This window comes from Portunus trituberculatus, chromosome 6 (genome assembly GCF_017591435.1).
Source record: "Portunus trituberculatus isolate SZX2019 chromosome 6, ASM1759143v1, whole genome shotgun sequence".
Taxonomy (NCBI): Eukaryota; Metazoa; Arthropoda; class Malacostraca; order Decapoda; family Portunidae; genus Portunus; species Portunus trituberculatus.
Genome location: NC_059260.1, coordinates 9,571,621 through 9,589,355, shown reverse-complemented (window position 1 = coordinate 9,589,355; position 17,735 = coordinate 9,571,621). Strand labels below are relative to the sequence as shown.

Here is a 17,735-nt window from a genome sequence, read left to right as displayed (position 1 = left end):
CACACACACACACACACACAGAGAGAGATGTATTGAGACGTGGAACAGTTTAGATGAAGAAGTAGTGTCTGCAAAGAGTGTGCACACTTTTAAAGTAAGATTGGATAAGTGTAGATATGGAGACAGAAGAGATAAAGCCCAGGCCCTGTAAAACTACAACTAGGTAAATACTAGGTAAATAACACACAAAAGTAGCTCAGTGTTTAGAAGATGGCTTAAAGAGAGGACCAGGGTTCGATGGCCGGGTGGAGATATTTGGGTGTGTCTCCTTTCAGATAGCCCCTGTTCATAGCAGTGAGTAGGTGCAGGATGTAAATCGAGGAGTTGTAACCTTGTTGTCCCGGTGTGTGATGTGTGCCTGGTCTTATGATAAGATCGGAAATAATGAGCTCTGAGTCGGAGGGTAACGTCTGGCTGTCTCGTCAGAGACTGCAGTAGATCAAACAGTGAAACACACAAATACAAAACAACAAATTTTCTAATCTCTCTCTCTCTCTCTCTCTCTCTCTCTCTCTCTCTCTCTCTCTCTCTCTCTCTCTCTCTCTCTCTCTCTCTCTCTCTCTCTCTCTCTCTCTCTCTCTCTCTCTCTCTGAAAGATCCTCTCTCTCCTCTCCCTCTCTCCTTTGTCTAAAGATAGGCTACATGTCCCGCTTGTGTCTAAAATATTCTCTCTCTCTCTCTCTCTCTCTCTCTCTCTCTCTCTCTCTCTCTCTCTCTCCTCTGAAGAGAAGCGATATAGTGACTAAAAAATAGCAGCATAATACACAAAGAGACAAGTATGACAAGCTTGCAGAGTTTGGAGGGGATGGCACTAAACCCGTGATATCATACAGGGAACATGGGAAGGGGTTAACAATGGCAGCAGGGGAAGCGATGGTTGCTGCCATTTCATTGGTGTGCAGCATTGCCAATGATTTGCTACAGTGGTTTGTTTCGTGTAGTAGGCTTTTTATTTTTTTAAAATTTTTTTAGAGGTAACTTGATTTACGCGCGTTTGATTGACACGTTTTTGTTATAAGGCGACCAAAAAAATATAATCAATTTAATATGTGTGATCGGTTAGCTTATACTCTATTCCTTCAACAGGGCCTGGAAAGCGGATTTTTTTTCCAACACTTTGTTTTCCTTGGCCAGTGCCCTTGTAAAAAAAAAAAAAAAAAAACACACACACACACAGGGTCAGGGAATATGTTCCGAAATATAGACCTAAAGAAGAAGGAAAGAAAGATTGGTTTAATGCAAGATGTGCTAGGGCAAAGGAGAAACGAGATGGAGCATGGAAAAGGTGGAGAAGAAACAGAAATCCAGAAAATAAGGAAAACTTCAAAACAGCAAGAAATGAATATGCTAAGGTGAGAAAGGAAGAAGAAAAGAACTATGAAAAGGACATTGTCGAAAAATGTAAGGAACAACCAAAATTGTTCTACAGATTCATAAATGGAAAAATAAGACAAAAAGAAACAATAGAAAGGTTAAAAGGAGAAAACGGAATGGTGGAAGACCCAAAAAGTATGGCAGAACTGTTAAATAGTAAATTTCATGAGGTCTTTACTAAGGAATCCAAATTTGAAAGACCACAGGGTAATAGAGAGACTGTCTATATGAAAGAGATTAAAGTAACCAAGCTTGAAATAAAAAGTTGATGACGGAATTGGATGAGGAAAAGGCAATGGGACCGGATGAAGTCTCAGGCAGAATACTGAAAGAATGTAGGGAAGAACTAGCAAGTCCAATATACAACATCATAAAATGCTCAATAGAAAATGGAACAGTGCCAGTGGAGTGGAAAAGAGCTGAGGTGGTTCCCATATATAAGAGCGGAAGGAAGGAAGAACCTTTAAATTACAGGCCGGTATCACTAACTAGTGTAATATGCAAGATGTGTGAAAAAGTAATAAAGAAGCAATGGATCGAGTTTCTTGAAGACAACAAAATATTATCAAATAGCCAATTTGGTTTTAGAAAAGGTCGGTCATGTGTGACAAATTTATTGAGTTTCTACTCTAGAATAGTTGATAAAGTACAAGAGAGAGAGGGATGGGTTGACTGTATTTATTTAGATCTAAAAAAGGCTTTTGATAAAGTGCCACATGAAAGATTACTATGGAAGTTAGAGGAGAAGGGTGGCTTAAAAGGAAGCACATTGAGATGGATGAAGAATTACTTAAGGGGGAGAGAAATAAGGACGATAGTTAAAGATATGAAGTCCAAGTGGAGAACAGTAGACAGCGGAGTGCCACAGGGGTCAGTATTGGCACCAATACTTTTTCTTGTATATATAAATGACATGCCAGAGGGAGTGAACAGCTACATAAATCTGTTTATGGACGATGCGAAACTGTGCAGAGTCATTAAACAAAAAGAGGATTGTGAAATACTACAGGAAGACTTAAACAAGATCTGGAAATGGAGCAAAAAATGGGAGATGGAATTCAATGTGGACAAAAGCCATGTCATGGAAATGGGAAAAGTGAAAGACGACCAGTGGGAATCTATAAGATGGGAGATGGAGTAGAACTAGAAAAGTAAAAAGGAAAAGGACTTGGGAGTGACAATGGAAGAAAATAATCAACCGGTTAGCCATATTGATAGAATTTTCAGAGAGACGTATAATTTGCTAAGGAATATTGGAGTAGCATTTCACTATATGGACAAGGAAATGATGAAGAAATTGATAAGTACTAAAATAAGACCTAGATTGGAATATGCAGGAGTTGTGTGGACTCCCATAAAAAGAAACACATAAGAAAATTAGAGAGACTACAAAAATGGCTACAAGAATGGTTCCAGAATTTAAAGGGATGGCATATGAGGAGAGACTAAAGGCAATGGATCTACCAACCTTGGAGCAGAGAGAGAGAGAGGGATCTGATACAAGTTTATAAATTGATTAACGGAATGGATGAAGTGGATAATGAGAAACTGATCCTGAGAGAAGAATATGACTTTAGAAGCACAAGATCGCATAGTAAGAAACTAAGGAAGGGACGATGTCTGAGAGATGTTAAAAATTTAGTTTCCGCAAAGATGTGTTGAGACTTGAACAGTTTGAGTGAGGAAGTGGTATCACCAAAGAGTGTACATAGTTTTAAAGAAAAATTGGATAAGTGTAGATATGGAGACGGGACCACACGAGCTTAAAGCCCAGGCCCTGTAAAACTACAACTAGGTAAATACAACTAGGTAAATACACACACACACACACACACACACACACACACACACACACACACACACACACACACACACACACACACACACACACACACACACACACACACACACACACACACACACACACACACACACACAAAACAACAAATTTTCTCTCTCTCTCTCTCTCTCTCTCTCTCTCTCTCTCTCTCTCTCTCTCTCTCTCTCTCTCTCTCTCTCTCTCTCTCTCTCTCTTTTTTTTTTTATTTAAACATAATTTATACATAAGAACATGTACCCAAAGGCGCACTGTCGTGTGCTACCTATTCTAAGGGTACTACAATCTATTTCTACAATATTTACAAGACTTAAAATAGATAATATACAAGATGGTCAGCATGTAAATGGAATCTCTCTCTCTCTCTCTCTCTCTCTCTCTCTCTCTCTCTCTCTCTCTCTCTCTCTCTCTCTCTCTCTCTCTCTCTCTCTCTCTCTCTCTCTCTCTCTCTCTCTCTCTCTCTCTCTCTCTCTCTCTCTCTCTCTCTCTCTCTCTCTCTCTCTCTCTCTCTCTCTCTCTCTCTCTCTCTCTCTCTCTCTCTCTCTCTCTCTCTCTCTCTCTCTCTCTCTCTCTCTCTCTCTCTCTCTCTCTCTCTCTCTCTCTCTCTCTCTCTCTCTCTCTCTCCCTCTCCTTCCTTCCTCCCCTTTTCCTCTCGAAGATAAGTTACATCGTCCGCTTGTGTCTAAAATATTAGCAAATGTCTCTCTCTCTCTCTCTCTCTCTCTCTCTCTCTCTCTCTCTCTCTCTCTCTCTCTCTCTCTCTCTCTCTCTCTCTCTCTCTCTCTCTCTCTCTCTCTCTCTCTCTCTCTCTCTCTCTCTCTCTCTCGAAGAGAGAAGCGTCCACTTTCCTCTTCGAAGGCGATATAGTGACTAAAACATAGCAGCATAATACACAAAGACGACAAGTATGACAAGCTTGCACGAGTTTCCCGCGCTAGGGCGGGGCACTACCGGGCTTTTTTAACATCCGGCGCGAAGGGGTTAAGTTAGGTTACAGGTCACTACGTTTCTCACCAGAAGTACATAAGCCACATGAAACAATTGTTGGTTGGGTGATATTGAAAATTTGTTATTGCTTCTTATGCAGACATTATTACACTGGCATGCACACATCCAAACCAACAGACATCCTTTAACCTCTTGGGAACACTTCTTAATAGAGTTCAAACCCTTTGCTTCACAAATAGACTTAACCTAACAAATCAACAAGCTCTCTTCTCGTGATTGATAATCACCCACACCAATACATTCCACCACTCAATAAGCAACAGTGCCTTTCATCACATTCATGCACCTAAAATTCCTGCTGTAACTTGCAATATTTCTATGCCCTTCAAACAACACATTCACTTATAGAAACTCATTACTGCTATGGACTCAGTAGGCACAGGAACATCAGTAAAAGTTTCTTCCATCCGTTGCTACTAAGTTGCATCTGGCATCTGATTTAAATTTGCACAGAAACCTTATTTTGACTGCAATTTAATTTTTCACTCCACATTAAAAAATTCAGACTGTTGGGAAATTTGAATTATAGGTGTTCGGATTAATGGACTTTTATTTTATATGTACTGTAGTTCCCCTCTACTTACGTATTTGCAGTATGTTTCTCATAATATGTGGCTCCATTTTCTAAATACTGATTATTAATGGTTTCCAATATGCAAAATGGAATTATTCATATGCAATTTTCTTTGTATGAGTATGTTTACCCTTATTATGTGCCTCCAGTATGTGTGCGTGTCTGACTCACCATGTCGGTGCCATCGAATCATTGGACTATGATTCATGTCAGTTGTTAGTCTGCCACCAGACTCCGACTAGTGAATACATGTATGTACCTTTTCCTCACCCAACACACTGCTGCTTCCTTGTACCCTCTGCCTACACCACACACGCCCGGTAGCTCAGTGGTTAGAGCTCTGGCTTCACAAGCCAGAGGACCGAGGTTCGATTCCCCGGCCGGGTGGAGATATTTGGGTGTGTCTCCATTCACTTGTAGCCCCTGTTCACCTAGCAGTGAGTAGGTACAGGATGTAAATTGAGGAGTTGTGACCTTGTTGTCCCAGTGTGTGGTGTGTGCCTGGTCTCAGGCCTATCCGAAGATCGGAAATAATGAGCTCTGAGCTCGTTCCGTAGGGTAACGTCTGGCTGTCTCGTCAGAGACTGCAGCAGATCAAACAGTCAATCACACACAAATACAAAAACAACAAATTTTCTAATCTCTCTCTCTCTCTCTCTCTCTCTCTCTCTCTCTCTCTCTCTCTCTCTCTCTCTCTCTCTCTCTCTCTCTCTCTCTCTCTCTCTCTCTCTCACAAACATACACGCACACGCACACGCATTACGTAATGGGGAAGACTGGCTGGGTGACCAGCAGGCGACCGAGGTGAATTACACACGTTTTCATGCCCCAACCTGTTAGTTGATCTCTCTCTCTCTCTCTCTCTCTCTCTCTCTCTCTCTCTCTCTCTCTCTCTCTCTCTCTCTCTCTCTCTCTCTCTCTCTCTCTCTCTCTCTCTCTCTCTCTCTCTCTCTCTCTCTCTCTCTCTCTCTCTCTCTCTCTCTCTGACAAGTTGCCTTCTACCATTTTATTGTAAAATCGAAGATAATGAAAAAATTAACATGAAAGAATGATAGGTAATATTTTTTTTCACTTTCCGAGTCCTCACTAATGTCTTCGCTTTCTTCAGTTTCTTCTTCTAAATATTCACTGTCACTGTCTTCAAATTCAGAAGCACTGCTAAATACATATGTTCTGTCCTGCTCCATGGTGAGTTATGATCTGAGATCCTTCGCTCTTATCAGGATGTCTCTTCGCACTTATCATGGTGCTTCCCACCCGGCGGGTTGCTGGGGTTGCCAAGTGTCCCCCGGAGAAAGGGAAAATAGCTTAGTTACCACTAAATTTCCAGAGCTATAGTGACAACACTACATGTGGAAACATGCCAGACACTTCCACTCACCATCTGACTCGAGAAACCGCGCTTGTAGCTCAAAATTGAGGCGCGAAAATTCTTGATTACGGGTATGATCACCATCGCTACGGACGCATTGATGCAATCGTATTTATACGATTGCCGGAAGGAAAGGGTTAAAGCATGTTAATTTTGGGGGGGAGTGGGGTAAATTAGTATCACAAGAACAAATTAATTCTATTTCCATTAATTTCTATGAGAAAAATTTATTTGATATATAATTTTTTTTATATACAACGATTGTCACAGAACGAATTAAATTTGTATGTCGAGGTACCACTGTATTTAGTTTATTTGAATGGCAGTTAGTACAGGTACAGAGCTGGAACTTTGACATATTATCCTACTGATACATCTATCCTTATATACTAACATTCATATATCTTGAGTCTACCTGATCCCATGGGTGGCATCTGACATATGATGCACGGCAGTTATTCGTAGTGCCAGACAAGCCTAGTGACCTAGGCCCGGGATGATCAGGTCACCCTGCGTGTATTTGTTTGTTCTGTCTCCCTCTTCCACATTGAATATCCTCGGTCTGTCCTTTACTCGTAATCTTAACTGGAAACTTCATATCTCATCTCTTGCTAAAACAGCTTCTATGAATTAAATTTGTATGTCGAGGTACCACTGTATTTAGTTTATTTGAATGGCAGTTAGTACAGGTACAGAGCTGGAACTTTGACATATTATCCTACTGATACATCTATCCTTATATACTAACATTCATATATCTTGAGTCTACCTGATCCCATGGGTGGCATCTGACATATGATGCACGGCAGTTATTCGTAGTGCCAGACAAGCCTAGTGACCTAGGCCCGGGATGATCAGGTCACCCTGCGTGTATTTGTTTGTTCTGTCTCCCTCTTCCACATTGAATATCCTCGGTCTGTCCTTTACTCGTAATCTTAACTGGAAACTTCATATCTCATCTCTTGCTAAAACAGCTTCTATGAAGTTAGGTGTTCTGAGATGTCTCCACCAGTTTTATCACCCCTCCAACTGCTTACTCTGTACAAGGGCCTTATCCGTCCCTGTATGGAGTACTCTTTTTATGTTTGGGGGGGATCCTGTCACACAGTTTTACTAGATAGGGTGGAAACAAAAGTTTTTCGTCTCATCAGTTCCCCTCCTCTGACTAACTGTCTTCAGTCTCTTTCTCACCGCCGAAATGTTGCATCTCTTTCTATCTTTTATCACTATTTTCATGCTAAGTGCTCTACTGATCTTGCTAACTGCATGCCTCCCCTCCTTCTGCAGCCACGCTGCACAAGGCTTTCTTCTTCCTCTCATCCTATTCTGTCCAACTCTCTAATGCAAGAGTTAACCAGTACTCTCAATCATTCATCCCTTTCACTGGTAAACTCTGGAACTCCCTTCCTGCATCTGTATTTCCGGCTTCCTACGACTTGTCTTCTTTAAAGAGAGAGGTATCGAGGCATTTGCTCCAGAATTTTGGCTGACGCTTTTGCACTTTTTGTAGAGCCAGCACTCAAGTGAGCCTTTTTCTTTAATTCTTTCTTTTTTTTGCCCTTGGCTGGCCCTCTTCCCTACATAAAAAGAAAAAAAAAAAAAGTTTGTTTCTCCTACCAAGCAGTGTGTCACAACTTACACCAGGTACCAAATCACTGCTAGGTGAACAGGGGCCACACACTTGAATAGAAGTCTTGCCCAAAATTATCTCTGACCTGTCTCGGGAATCAAACTTGGGCTTTCTGGATTGTGAGTGTAGCGTGGTACCACTTCACCACCAGGTGTGTGTGTGAAAGCAGGCTCACTTTTGCTCCCTCCCTCTCATTCTCACTCACTCCCTTGTGCGTCTAACTGAATGTTCTGGCACATCTAATGATCTTTAAGGTACACCTAATTCATATTATCACCATTCTTGTAGTATGTATTTTGAACCATAAGGAAACTTGCCCCAGATGATTGCAACCTCTCAGCGACTCAGCCAGTCATTGAGCATTTTTTTTTTTTTTTTTTTTTTTTTTTTATATACCATGTGGGCTTTTTCACGGGAATTTATAGGCTAAAGGGGGTACTTTTTGGGGTACCTCCTATCTCAAAGCCCACCCGTTAGGAAACCGTTGTCCTGAGTGAGGAAGCCCAACCTACACTCGGACCGTGGACAGGATTCGAACCCATGCACTTGGAGACCCCTCAGACCCCAAAGCACGCATGGTCCCACTGCAAACCTCTTTCAGTCACCCTCTCAGTGAGCCTCCCGTGTACACTGCTACCCACCAATAATTCACACTGTCTTAGGATTGATAAATATTATTGGAGTCAGCATTTTTATTGTTATTGTCATTTTTTATTATTATTTTTATTATTATTATTATTATTATTATTATTATTATTATTAATAGTTTATGTTGCTGGTATAGTTTTAATTGCATCCTAATCCATTATTCAATACCGTGCCCTGATTTACCTTGTATTCTATCAAATAAAATTAATCCGGGAAGTAAATTATCAGAACCACCTAAAACCTAGCAAATGTGTGATTACAAACAACTAAAATGCACTCATTTATACCAGAAAAGTACATCTGTTATTATTGTAACACAAATAATGTAGGAAGAATTTCACGTCATGTCAGGAAAAAAAAAAAAATGCTAGTATTTTGTTTACATAATCCTGACCTAATCTAACATAGCCTAATACTATTGCTGCAGTCCAGTTTTGACTACAGATGGTTGGCCAGCATGGTATGAAATTGTACCCTGGATTATTTGTTGTTATAGAATGTTCTTCCCTGGTGCACAGGTTATGTTTTAAGTGATTCTGATAACATATTTGACAAGTTTTAGGTGTTTGTTTGTTTTTTCGTTATAGCCTATAGCACCTGTAGGCATACTTGAAGAGTACATGTGAGAAGCGCTGTTAAGCTTCTGCCCATTAGTGGCACAGGCAATTTTATTTATAGTGGTACCCATATTAGAACTCATATCACCACCCAAGTGCATATTTGGTGCAACCACCTAGAAACTGGGATGTAACCATGATGGTGACGTGTGTAACTTTAAACCACTCGACAAATGGCATAGCTTCAAAGTGGTATGTGGTGGGATTTGAACCTACGCGTGGATATCTGCCTGATCCCCACGCTCACCACCTTATTCACTACGCCTCAGCCTCCCTGTTAATTTACTCCTTGAAAATACTTACCTTCATCAGCTGTGTAATCAGTGATGTTGGCACCAGGTGTAGTGCCACGGCACACACACCTGTTTCATGTTTCCAATGGCTCAGACAACTCATCATATGACTTAAAGAATGAAAGAACTATCTGTATTATTTTAGTTACTGTATTAGCTGAGTGGCTTAAAATTACAAGGAGCAAAAGTGCCTATAACAGCACTGGAGGACTAGATAGAAAAAAAAAAAAAAAAAAAAAACATGAGTATCCGTCTTACCAGAGTTTACTGTACTCAGAAAGTTTCAAGTTGAACGAACTTATACTTTTCTTCTCATTTTTATCTGTGTCAGAGGGTGAGCTGGACCTTATCCCTTTGACTGTTCTTTGGTGCATCTTTTATTAAATTCTAGTCACTGAGACATCTTTACTTGTTTGACATGTGCAATTTTTAAGATGGGTTGAAATTGCAAAGTCTATTTTTCTTAATTCTTTATTAACTTATGAAGATTTTATGCATTACATCTAGTGCTGTTGATTGATTTGTATCTCATTGAAAGAATTAAATGTGGTGCAATGTTTCTGTTTGGGGAGATATTAAATGGAATATTCTTTTCTAGGCCTAAATGTAGCAGGACTGCAGAGCTTGACAACGAACATTGGTGGCTTGCAAAATGTTCAAGTAACCATTCCAGGACTGGCAGTGCCCATCTCTCTCTCCCTCAATGTGCCTGTGAGCAGCTCCACTGGGGTCATCCTTTCTTCCCCGCCGCCTGCCAGTGTGAGTAGATGGAGTTTTGTTTTCTGTAGTACTGCTGCTCTGAAGAGGATCTTATCAATCTTTAAAGCCCATTCACACACATCAATGATATATCAGTGCTTTGTCAAATCAGTGTCAGTGAAATCTGTGAATCCTTAATGATGTCTGTTCACATACACACATCTTGTGCAAAATCGGTTATTTTTAAAATTACAGTGTTTTCGGATGTTGAATTGATAATGTTTGCCAGAATTTTTTGATAAACAGGAAGGGGCTGAGTATAAGAAGAAAAGAAAAGGGATGCATGAAGCATGAAAGAAAAGAGAAACTGAGGAAAAGTTTGCCACTCTATACAAGAAGCTCATTGATGATGGAACTAAATTTTTTCAAATACAGTTGAACTTTTCATCTATGGGCACCACATGAATGGATATTGGATGCAGCAGACAAAATATGCTGATCTAAATGCATGGTCCATTAACTTGAATTTTCAGTATAAAAATTTTATAAACTAAAGAAACAAGTAAACAAAAATACATACATACCTGCATACTAGTGCAATAACCTTCCACTTCAACAGCTGCTGCAAGACTTGGGGCAGAGGTAGTGCTTGAGTGGGTGTAGAGTGTTCCCACCATCAGTCACACTCCACCTCCCTCTTTCCCTCACTCACTCATTCCTTTGCCTTTGCTGCTGCTGACTGAATGTTTCTCCTGGTTTACCAATCTCATATTACTTAAACAGCTGCTGCAAGACTTGAGGCAGACGTAGTGCATGAGTGGGTGCAGAGTATTCCCATCATCATTCACACTCCACCTCCCTCCTTCTTTCACTCACTCATTCCCTTGCCTTTGCTGCTGCTGAATGAATGTTCCCCTAGTTTACCAACCTCATATTGCTACCATTCTATATCCATTTGGTTGCAATGGAAGTGATATTTGAGGAAATCTTTAGTTTTTTGTCCTGGAACTGATTGATTTATTTTCTATTGATCTTGTCTTCTCATTAACAACCAAACCTTCAGGAAGTAAACAGTTCACACTGAGAATCCACAAAATACCTGACTTTTGATCTCTCTAAAATTTCTTACAGGGGAAGAGAAAACTTAGTATAGTAAATCCTTGATGCTTGCAGGGATTAGGAGAACTACACTCAGTTAGGTTAGGTTAGGTGAGCCCGAGAGTGGTATGAATGAGTGAAGAAAATGGTTGTGTGCCTTGTTTTAGCTACCCCTTTTGGCAGAGACAGCTTTTGTATTGGTATGTATATATGTATTTATGATGCAAGAATACAGTTTTGTTCTTTAAAGACTTGTAATACCCATGATACTGAATACAGTAATCTTTTTTTCATAGTACAACAGAATATTTTCTTACAATATTATGCTGCTTCAGGTACTCTTCTTTAGATTGGGGATAAGGAACTGAGAGGAAATTAATTATTTCTCTCTCTCTCTCTCTCTCTCTCTCTCTCTCTCTCTCTCTCTCTCTCTCTCTCTCTCTCTCTCTCTCTCTCTCTCTCTCTCTCTCTCTCTCTCTCTCTCTCTCTCTCTCTCTCTCTCTCTCTCAATATCATCTGCATAAATCAAAAATATAATTGCTGATGAAATTAAAGCTTGGGGTGTTTTGCATTTTACTCTTTGTTAAAAACTTAATGTTTTCTTTATAACACCATTTTACCTTTACTTGAGCCATCCTAGTACAGTGGGGACTGTATGCAATCTAGGGACTTAGGGATAGACAGATTTAAATTGTGGCCTCAGTCTGAGAGGGTAATGGATCCCAAATGCTAAATCAAAGTTCTTTGTTAGGATGCACCATGTTACCCCTGATAGGCATGAAAACGACATAAAAAATTAATGTTAACCAATTTCATAATGCATAATATAGTAAATTGTCTAAGTCATTTAGTGGATTTAGTGCATATTTGTTTCTATCACAGACACCTGTTTTTCATACAAAAAACTAGCAGTGCTACTGTTTCACTTAATTTTGACCACTGAGATTTAAAAAATTTCTGCTTGGCACTACGCCTGCCACAGCGGTGCCCGGCACTGCCAATGAAATCGGCTGTGCTGCTCCTCAGTTAATTTTTGGCGTATTGTGTTCTCACGTGCTGCGCTTCCGTCCCTGTTTTGCTTCTTGAACTTTTCAAGTGCTTTCTCTGTCGGTTTCTTCGTGTTTTCATGGCGGAGGACCTTTATGGGCAGCATGCTCGTCCTGAGCAGCCTACTGCTGCTCAGGAGAGTGGTTTGCTGATGGATGTGGCTGCATCCACACCTGGCTCTTAGTCATCGTCTAAGTCTTCTAGACGGGTTTGCTCCAGGACCCTCATTCTGTTTGTATTAATTGAAGGGATATCTGCAACCCAGGTAAGAGGTGTGGTGAGTGTTCTACTTGAGTAGTGGTAAAGTCCTTGCTGCCTATAAGTACCAGTGTGGTTTGAGGCACAGGAGGTTCGCCAAGGCAAAACATTCCCATAGTTCTGTTGCTCAACCATTTTGTAATGTCTCCTGTGACGTAGGCACATTGCAGTTTGTTAAGGCACCTCCTTTTGTTCAGGGGACAAGGGATTCACCGGCTGCCTCTGTTTTGTCCAACATTCATGGCGGTTCGGAGATTTAGTTTCAGGACGATAATGTTTTGTCCCAGGACAAGCTCACAGCTGGGGATTTGGCTTCCAAGCAGGGCACTAAGCCCCCTGTTGCTATTGACCTCTCTTTGTTTTTGAAGTCTTGGCAGGAGGAGGTGCTTGTTTCTGTCAACACTCTCTTCCAGCTTTGCCCTCATCTTCGGACCTGGACCTGATGCAGTTCAGTCCTGATGCACAAAGGTGTGTGCAGTCACACCAAGTCAGGGGGCCAGGAGGGCTGTCCGAGGACTAGAGTTGCCTTTTAAGTGTTCACGTTCACCTAAGGATGACGCTAGGAGGATCAAGAAGACCCGCCCCACCTCAGTGGTGTCCGGCTAACCCCCTTCTTGGGACCAGTCAGTGGGGGGGGACAGGTGCAATATGCCTGGCTTTCACCTCCCCCACCCTTGGCCTTGAGTGAAGGCCTGGCTGGGAGAGACACTTACCCTCTTGTCTTGTCTCCCCACCCACAGGATGGCATGCTCATGCCTTACTCAAGGGCTGCCTCCTCTGTCCTTTCAGCCGACAGGGGTCCTATGTCTGACAACCCCCCCTACAGCCCAACAAACCCACTGTCCTGCTTGTTTAAGCCTTCACAGCGTCCATGTTACCTCTGTTTTCGGCTGATGTGACTTGTCCGTGGACTGACTCGACATGCACAGACAGCCGTCGTCCTTGAGGTGATCTTTTTCTTGCCGATGCGTTTGATTGGCATGTCCTGCTTGGCTGCCCTCATCCTTCTTGTTCTTAGCGGTAGGATTCGGGTGCCTCAACATCCCCAGGGCCTGGTGGGACACAACACAACTCAAAGAGGCATGACAGGATCCCAACAGGCCTGGAGGGGGATGAGGGGCATGAGTTCCTGCCTCATGTCCCTTCCATGTACCATCGTATGATGAACTACATTGACTCGGTGTTTGAGGATGCAATGGGCCAGCGGATTGACTTGGAACGCCCAGTCACCCCAGGTACCAGCACCACACCTACTAAAAAAGGGACCCATTCTCCTTGGAAGGGCACATCCTGTCAGGTTTTTCATGTTGCAAACTGACTGCTTATTTGAAGGCAAATGATAAGAAATCTACCTCAGTTGGGTATCCTTCAGGCAGGTTTGCTAAGATTTACAGTGTGGTGGGTCAGGAGGTTTATGGGAAAGCTGCCTTGGTTAACCCTAGCCTCCACACCGCCCTAAACCCTAGTGCCAGAGAGCCTCGTGTCCTCCATGAACACCTGGAGGTGGCCAGGATGGAGGGGGTGCTCGTCAGGTGTAAAGACGCCCTAAACTCCTTTGGAGGCTTATCTCAGCCATCTAAGACCCTCCTTCTCGCAGATTGAAAAGGGCATCCATTCCATTTTTACCCCTCTCTTTTCGATGAGGACCGACTTCAGGAGGCGCTCCAGTCCTCCAAGAGCAATGCTGATAGGACGCTCCACGAGGCCGCATTCAGAGCTATTGCCCGGCCGTGTCCTGCCCCGGGCACGCCTTTGATAGAGCATGGTCCCCGGCCTTCTACCATCATGGCTGTAATGCCCTCTACCGCTCCCGCCCAAAGACCACCCATTGCCGCTCGTTCCAGGGACTCCTGGGGCAGGGAGGATTTGCAGCTCTCACTCTTCTCGGCAAGGAGGGGGACGGAAGGACAAGCCCTTTCAGAAGTGACAACCCCTCACCAGGGGGCAGTTGCGGGCTGTCTAGCCCATGGGTGGAAGGAGTGGCTCAAGATAGGGGCAGAGATGTGGATCCTCAACATTCTGAGGGAAGGCTACAGGATTCCCTTCTCTACCCCCCCCCCCCTTGCCACTCATAACCAACTTCAAGGAACCCAGAGGTTATGCCTCACAATCACTCAAAGGACAAGCGCTTCAGTCGGAGATCCAACAAGTAAAGGCCAAGGATGCCGTAGAGGATTTTTACAGCCACATGTTTGTCATTCCGAAGGCCTCGGGAGGTTTCCGTCCCATCATCAACCTCTCCATCCTTAACAAGTACATCGTCACCACCAGGTTCAAGATAGAGACGGTCAGGACCGTCATGTCTGCAATACGACAGGATGACTGGATGGTGTCTCGATCTGAAGGACGCTTATCTCCAGGTGCCCGTCCATCCAGACAGCCGGCGTTTCCTGTGCTTTATCTGGGAGGGCAGCCACTTACAATTTTGAGTCCTTTGCTTTGGCCTCTCTACTGCCCCACAAATCTTCACTTGACTCATGGCTCCTGTCTCAGCAGAGTTCCATTGTCAGGACCTTTGCATCCTCCGGTATTTGGACGACTGGTTAGTCCTAGCTTCATCAGCAGACGAAGCTCGAAGAGCCACAGCTTGTCTCATTGACATTTGTTCAGTTCTGGGGATTCACATAAATTAGGAAAAATCCTCTTTTCTCCAAAATAGGAGAGCTTCTTTGGGATGCTGATTTGCTCTCCTTCTTTGAGGGTTTTCCTGATGCAAGGGAGGATACACAACCTGCAGAATACAATTCGCTCCTTCCTCAGTCGTCCGTCCCCACTGGCAAAGGACTGGTTGCGACTTCTCGAGCACTTGTCCTCCCTCATTCATCTAGTGCCGGGATCGAGGAGAAGAATGTACCCTGTTCAGATTCAGCTGAACCAGCTGTGAGACAGACAGTTGATGGCAGATGACCATTCCGTCCGTTGGAACTTCAGCAGTCATTGGGACCTGGAGTGGTGGCTGGAGGGCCAGAACTTGGCATGGAGTCAGTCCTTCCAACAGGCTATCCCAGACATCTTTCTCTTTACAGATGATTCAAATGATGGTTGGGGGGCTTCTCTCATTCAGGACTCTGTGAGTGGCCTCTAGGACAGCCGAGAGAAGTCTCTTCATATCAATGTCCTGGAACTCAGTGTGATTTGCCTGGGGCTTCTCTCATTCAATACTCTGTGAGTGGCCTCTAGGACAGCTGAGAGAAGTCTCTTCATATCAATGCCCTGGAACTCAGTGTGATTTGCCTGGGTCTCCAATACTTTGTAGACATGGTGTGGAATTCTGTTGTTGCTGTTTTCTCCGACAACACCACGGCTCTCACGTACCTGAGCAAAGAGGGAGGTACCCACTCCACCCTCCTCAACAATGAGGCTCGGGAGATCCTAGACTGGGTAGAGGTTCATTCAGTGGGAATTCTGACCCAATTTGTAAGGGGCTCCAACAACGTAGTAGCCGACTGCCTTAGCAGGCAATACCAGATTCTGTTCACAGAGTGGACACTACACATGGACGTGTGCCATCAATTGTGGCGAGTATGGGGCTACACAACTGTCGATCTCTTCGCCACACGTCTCAACTGCAGGATCCCGAAATTTGTCTCTTCATTTTGGGATCCTGAAGCAATTGCTACAGATGCCTTTTTTTACAATTGGGACAACCAAGACCTGTATGCCTTCCCTCCTTTTCCTTTCATCAGGAAGGTGTTCAACAAACTTCGGGCTTCCAGCAACACCAGGCTCATCCTGATTGCGCTATTCTGGCCTCAGAGAGAGTGGTTTCCAGACCTGTTGGAGGCATCACGAGAGCCACCCTGATGCCATCCGCTTCGGCGGGACCTCTTGACTCAGCCCCACACCTAAGGGTTCCACCACAGTCTCAACGGGCTTCAGCTGACAGGGTGGAGACTGTCAAGTGATACTTGAGATACAGAGGCTTCTCCTCTAAGGTGGCACAGTTCTTGAGGCCTTCTACTTCTTTAAACTATCAGCACAAGTGGAAGAGGTACAGGAAATAGTTCAAGGACAATGAGCATACCGTTTCCAACCCCACAGTCCAGAAAGTCGCAGATTTTCTTGTTGATTTGCGCCAGGCTTGTCATCTTTCCACCTCTGCTATGAAGGGCAATAAGGCCATGCTTAACAGCGTTCTGGCAATCAGAGGGTTGGACCTCAACAACGACCAGGTGCACTGCGACAACCTCAACACCTCAACAAAGACCAGGTGCCCGGCACTTGCGGGACCTGACAGGTGCCTGGCAGGCGTAGCGCCAGGCGCAATTTTTTAAAATCCCGGCAGATGAAAGTAAGTGAAACAGTGGAACTGCTAGTTTTTTCTATGAAAAACAGGTAAGTAAAGAAATTAATTTTAGCATTAAAAATTACATTTTCCTCTCCCTACCACTCAGGTAGCCACCAAGGTTTCTGGATCTACAGCCTCTACCACAGCAACAACAGTGATGATAGCCAGCCAGCCAGCACTCCAGCAAGGCCAAGTGGTCCAGCTTCCCATAAGTAAGTTAGCTGCACTTAGGTAAACTCTGGAGCTCCCTGACTACATCTGTATTTCTCTCTTCTGATCAATTGAACCCTTTCAAGACATCTATCCTCTAATTTTGCTAATGCATTCAGCTGTACTCTTTTGAGACCGAGGGTCTCTCTCTCTTTTTTTTTTTTTTTTTTTTTTTTTTTCTCTCTCTCTCTCTCTCTCTCTCTCTCTCTCTCTCTCTCTCTCTACAGTGCAGTTCTGTTTTAGAGCTGGTACTTTTTGTAATATACATGAGTGATGTTGATGAAGGACTGAACTGTACTTTCTAATTGAGAAAAGTAAATTCACAGATGACACCAAAATCTCGTGTAAATTAAAGTCTACATCACAGAACTATAGTGTTCACAGAACTATAGTGTGACCTCAATATCAATAAACTAAGAAACTGGGCAAAAAAAATGACATGTATAATTCAAGTGTAAATTTTAGTACGGGGGATCCTCGCAATTCAACGGGGTTAGGGCAGTTTTACATCAGTGTAATCAGCGTTTATTCGAATCGTGAAGCAATTTTTCCCATAAGATACTTAACCCCTTCAATACGGTGACGCCTATGTAGGCGTCATGAAGCCCCAGTAGCAAGTACAGTGATGCCTACGTAGACGTCATTTCTTTTCTGAGCTTTCTTCAGTTCAGTTGTCCCATGTAGTGTGTTGGATACCAACTACACATGCCGTATGCTGTCCTTGAAATCCTAGTGCTCCTCCCACCATCCTTGTCTCCACCAATCACTAAAGATAAGCTACA

At 43.2% G+C, this 17,735-nt stretch overlaps 1 protein-coding gene across 1 annotated transcript in view; it reads left to right on the top strand.

Moving 5' to 3' along the window:
* Nucleotides 1–17,735, top strand: part of LOC123518598 (putative transcription factor SPT20 homolog-like 2) — a 298,506-nt gene that overhangs the window by 230,736 nt on the left and 50,035 nt on the right. The window contains 2 exon segments of the mRNA XM_045279496.1: nucleotides 9,952–10,112; nucleotides 16,850–16,955. Of these exon segments, the coding sequence (XP_045135431.1) occupies nucleotides 9,952–10,112; nucleotides 16,850–16,955 (267 nt within the window).